The 5,694-nt window shown below is 36.2% G+C and overlaps 1 protein-coding gene across 1 annotated transcript in view; it reads left to right on the top strand.

Moving 5' to 3' along the window:
- Positions 1-5,694, top strand: part of LOC144243498 (fibronectin type III domain containing protein 3C1-like) — a 51,979-nt gene that overhangs the window by 39,487 nt on the left and 6,798 nt on the right. Inside the window, exons 21-23 of the mRNA XM_077778602.1 lie at positions 4-116; positions 457-669; positions 1,105-1,271. Of these exons, the coding sequence (XP_077634728.1) occupies positions 4-116; positions 457-669; positions 1,105-1,271 (493 nt within the window). The remainder of the gene's footprint in view (positions 1-3; positions 117-456; positions 670-1,104; positions 1,272-5,694) is intronic.

The raw sequence follows: 5,694 nt of genomic DNA, 5'->3' as shown, positions 1-5,694 counted from the left end.
TGCCATGGCTCTCCAATCACTGGATATAACATTCAATATGGAGACAGAAAAATTCTGACTGTTGAAAGAGTAACAGAGTATCTTCTGAAAAATCTACAGCCTGATACCACATACAAGTAAGTTGCTTATATCTTACTTTGGGTAGACAAAAAGTTATTTGAGAATTTTGAACAAGTCTATATCTTTATGTTTTATATAGTCTACATATTCTTTGAAAGAGAATTTTACTGGTTCAGAAAAATTTGGCATTACTAAAAGCCAACTGTTCTCATCAAAAACTGTCAATAGTGATTATGCAAATTCAAGATTTGGACTTCACAAATTTATCGCTAATAATATAATATGATGGTCAATATTCTTTCATAGGGTTACTAGAGACATAGCTTAAATGTAGAAACTTTTTTCCTTTCTAAATCCAAAATATTGTAGTTTAATATTTTTTCTTCTTACCACTAGAATCAGAATTCAAGCTATCAATCATTATGGACTAAGCCCTTTTAGCCAATCAATAAGAACCAAAACCAAGCCACTACCACTTGATCCTCCACATCTTGATTGTGTGGTCTATGGACACCAGAGCCTCAAACTGAAATGGGGTAACTCTTCAAGCAAAGTATTACTTTCCAACCTTATAAGCTACAATTTGTTAATAGGAGATCAATCTGGCAGGTAAGCTATTTGTACTATTAAACATGTATTACAATAAAAATGTTTTAAAATTTCCTATCAAACCTATAACCCAAAGTGGTTTCAATGAACTGATAGATGTGAAATCAGTATATTATTATGTTAAAGATATTTTGTTTAATTCCTACTGATAATTTAGCTCACTAGTTTTTCGTCTTTAAAAACACTTCTTCCTTTATATAACATACATTAATACCAGGGGATAGAAGTTACTAAAGAAATACGAAAGCCAACACCTTGCCGTTATGATATATACAACCTGATTTTTTCCCTTTTATGTTGTACATACCTGGCTTCAAGTTCTTTTATTTAAGCCTTACTGATGTGCCAGTTTCAAGTCAGATATATAGAGATATGTGTACCTGAATAACTGTTTATTAATAATATTGCTTCTCCCATCTTGATTCCCACTCCCAGATTTTCTATCATTTACCATGGACCTTGTCAGACTTACAAAGTGAACAGACTGAGTGAATATACTCAATACAAATTTAAAATACAAACATGCACTAAAGCTGGTGAGGGACCACTGTCTGGTATCTACACTTTCACTACAACCAAAATTCCACCAGCCACAATTAAAGGTAAGTATTATAAGCCAGGCAATGAAGGTTGCATTAATAGGACCTCCGATAGTTCATATATAAAATTCCGCAGTAAGGCTTACTTTAAATGTTCAACTCCATCGTTTGCCTCTTAATTTTATTGATTGTTTCCCTTGCCATGCAGAAGCTTTTTCTCTTGAGGAGATCCCAAAAGTTCGTTTTTGCTCTTGATTCCCTTGCCTTTGGGAATGTGTCAAGTAAGAAGATGTTGCAGTTGAGGTCAAGAAGGTTGTTTCCTGCTTTCTCCTCTAGGGTTTTGATAGTTTCCCGTCTCACATTCAGGTCCTTTATCCATTTTGAGTTTTTTTTTAGTATGGTGTGAGACAGTGATATAATTTCATTCTTCTGCATGTTGCTGCTCCGTTCTACCAGCACCATTTGTTAAAGAGGCTGCCTTTTGTCCATTGCATACTCTTTCCCACTTTGTCAAAGAGTAATTCGTCGTACATTTGTGGGTCCAATTCTGAGTTCTCTATTCTGTTCCATTCATCTATGTGTCTGTTTTTGTGCCAATACCATACTGTCTTGATGATTACAGCTTTGAAGTAGAGGCTAAAGTCTGGGATGGTGATGCCTCCATTTTGTTTTCTTCTTCAGTATTACTTTGGCTATTCGGGGTCTTTTGTGGTTCCATACAAATTTTAGGATCATTTATTCTAGCCCTGAGAAGAATGATGGTGCAATTTTGATTGGGATTGCATTGAATGTGTAGATTGCTTTGGGTAGTAATGACATTTTACCTATATTTATTCTTCCAGTCCATGAGCATGGAATGTTTTTCCACTTCTTTGTGTCTTCTTCAATTTCCTTCATAAGATTTTGATAGTTTTCATCATACAGATTTCTTATATACTTGGTTNGACATCTCTGTCGTGTTCCTGATTTCAGGGGGGAAAGCTCTCAGTTTGTCGCCATTGAGGATGATAGCTGAGGGCTTTGCATAGATGGCTTTTATGATGTTTAAGTAAGTTCCTTCTATCCTGACTTTCTCAAGGGTCTTTATTAAGAAGGGATGCTGTATCTTGTCAAATGCTTTCTCTTTATCTATCGACAGGATCATATGGTTTTTATCTTTTCTTAATATGATGTATCACATTGATTGATTTGTGAATCTTTAACCAGCCCTGTAACCCAGGAATGAATCCCATTTGATCATTGTGGATAATTCTTTTTATGTGCTGTTGAATTCGAGTTGCTAGTATCTTGTTGAAGATTTTTGTATCCATATTCATCAAGGATATTGGCCTGTAGTTCTCTTTTTTTGCTGGGTCTCTGTCTGATTTGGGAATCAAAGTGATGCTGGCTTCGTAAAATGAGTCCAGAAGTTTTCCTTCCATTTCTATCTTTTTGGAATAGCTTGAGAAGAATGGGTATTAATTCTGTTTTAAATGTCTAGTAGAATTCCCCAGGGAAGCCATCTGGCCCAGGGCTCTTATTTGTTGGGAGACTTTTGATTACAGATTCAATTTCATCACTAGTTATGGGTCTGTTCAGATTTTCTATCTCTTCTCGTGTGAATTTTGGTAGTCTGTGTTTAGGAATTTGTCCATTTCTTCTAAGTTGTCTAGTTTGTTGGCATATAATGTTTCATAGTATTCCCTGATAACTGCTTGAATTTCTGAGGGGTTGGTTGTACTGTCCATTTTCTTTAATGATTTTGTCTATTTGAGTGCTCTATCTTTTCTTTTTGAGAAGGCTGGCTAAAGGTTTGTCAATTTTGTTTATTTTTTCAAAAAACCAACTCTTGGTTTCATTAATCTGTTCAACTGTTTTTTTTTATTCTATATTGTTTATTTCTGCCCTGATTTTTATTATTTCTCTTCTCCTACTGGGTAAAGGGTGCTCTTGTTGCTCTCCTTCTAATTCCTTTAGGTGCACTGTTAGATTTTGTTCTTGCGCTTTTTCTAATTTCTTGAAATAGTCCTGGAGTGCAATGTATCTTCCTCTGAGGACTGCCTTTGCCGCCTCCCATAGAGTTTGGATTGTTGTATTTTCCTTTTCATTTCTTTCCATATCGTTTTTAATTTCTTCTCTAATTGCCTGATTGGTCCATTCATTCTTTAGTAGGGTGTTCTTTAACCTCCATGTTTTTGGAGGTTTTCCAGACTTCTTCCTGTGGTTGATTTTAAGTTTCATAGCATTGTGATCTGAAAGTGTGCATGGTATGATCTCAATTCTTTTATATTTATTGAAGGCAGCTTTATGTCCCAGTATGTGATCTATCTTGGAGAATGTGCCATGCGCACTTGAGAAGAAAGTGAATTCCTTGGCCTCAGGATGTAGAGTTCTAAATATATCTGTCCATCTGGTCCGATGTGACATTCAAGTCCATTGTTTCTTTAATGATTTTCTGTCTAGTTGATCTATCCATTGCTGTAAGTGGAGTATTAAAGTCCCCTCCTATAGCATATACTTATCCATAAGATTGTGTCTGTTTGTGATTAACTGTTTCATGTATTTAGGTGCCTCCGTATTTGCTACGTAGACATTTATCATTGTTAGCTCTTCCTGACGGATAGACCCTGTAATTATTACATAATGCCCTTCTTCATCTCTTGTTACTGCCTTTACTTTAAAGTCTAGTTTGTCTGATATATGTATAGCTACTCCAGCTTTCTTTTGACTTCTAGTAGCATGATATATATTTCTCCATCCCCTTACTTTCAATCTGAAGGTGTCCTCAGGTCTAAAATGACTTTCTTGTAGACCGCAAATAGATGGATTTTGGTTTTTTTTTTTTATCCATTCTGCGATCCTATGTCTTTTGATTGGAGCATTTAGTCCATCTACATTCAGTGTTATTATTCAAAAATATGGGTTTAGAGTCATTGTGTTCTTTGTAGGATTCATGCTTGTTGTTGTGTCTCTGGTATCTTTTGTTCCTTGAAGCATTTCCCTCATAGAGTCCCCCTCAGTATTTCTTGTAGGGCTTATTTAGTGGTGACAAATTCTTTCCATTTTTGTTTCTTTGGAAAGACTTTTATCTCTCCTTCTATTCTGAATGACAGTCTTGCTGGATAGAGGATTCTTGGCTGCAGATTTTTTCTGTTCATCACATTGAAGATTTCCTACCATTCCTTTCTGGCCTGTCAAGTTTCAGTAGATAGGTCTGTCACCACTCTGATAGGTCTCCCTTTGTATGTTGGGCCCTTTTTATCCCTAGCTGCTTTCAGAATTCTCTCTTTGTCCTTATGTTTTGCCAGTTTCACTATGATATGTCTTGCAGAAGATCGATTCAAGTTACATTTGAGGGGTGTTCTCTGTGCCTCTTGGATTTCAATGTCTGTTTCCTTCCCCGGATTGGGGAAGTTCTCTGCTATAATTTGTTCTAGGACTCTTTCAGCATCTTTCCCTCTCTCTTCCTTTCTGGAATTCCTATGATACGGATATTCCGTTTGATTGTATCTCTCAGCTCTCGAACTCTCTTTTCGTGTTCCTGGATCAGTTTATCTCTCTTTTTCTCTACTTCCTGTTTTTATATAATTGTGTCTTCTGATTCACCTATTCTTCTCTCTGTTTCTTCAGTCCGTTCATTGGACGCCTCTATCTTATTATGCATCTTATTTATAGCATTTTTAATTCATTACAAGAATTTTTAAGCTCCACAGTCTTTGTAGCAATAGTTTCCCTGATGTCTTCCATGCCTTTTTCAAGCCCAGAGATTAATTTTATGACTGTTGTTCTAAATTCTTGTTCAGTTATGTTGCTTATATCTGTTTTGAGCAGTTCTTTAGCTACATTTCTTCCTGGAATTCATTTAGAGGAGAGTTCTTCCATTTCGTCATATTGGCTAGCTTTTTGTCTCTTGTTAGTTTTAGAAGCTTGTTATGCACTCTGCACCTCTGAATACTGCTGTATTAAAGAAGGCTCTTTGTCCAGGGCCTGTCCGTTCAGGAAGTTTTCTTTGAATGGTATCTCTTGGTCTCTCTTGTTGAGACTTTGGTTATTTTATTTCCCTACTTGCAGTGGTATTTGGGACTCTCCACCATGTGTACTTTGGCTTGTTTCTTGAGGTAGCCCTGGAAAGAAAACAGACAGACAAACACACAGGGAACAAAGGAACACAAATGCACAAACAAATCTAACAAACACGTAAACCGAAGGGGAAAAAGAGAAAAAAAAGAAGGGAAAAAAAAGAGGAAAGGGGAAAAACACATAATGAAAATAAAAATGAAGAAAAAAGAAACAACAAAGGACAGTCTAAAAGCATAAAACCAGAAATCCCAGCTACAAATAAAGAGCCGGGTGTATGCAGTGCTGATGGAAGAGCATATACAAAGAGAGAAATGACAGGGCAGGTAAGAAGTGAAATTGGAAGAGAAATAACCAGGCAGAGAGACTAAGAGGCTTAATTCAGAGAGAGAAAGAGGAGAATATGGTAAGAGGTGAGGAGAAAGAAACA

This window comes from Crocuta crocuta, unplaced genomic scaffold (assembly GCF_008692635.1).
Source record: "Crocuta crocuta isolate KB4526 unplaced genomic scaffold, BGI_CrCroc_1.0 scaffold882, whole genome shotgun sequence".
NCBI classification, from domain to species: domain Eukaryota; kingdom Metazoa; phylum Chordata; class Mammalia; order Carnivora; family Hyaenidae; genus Crocuta; species Crocuta crocuta.
This window is presented reverse-complemented; position numbering and strand designations above follow the sequence as displayed.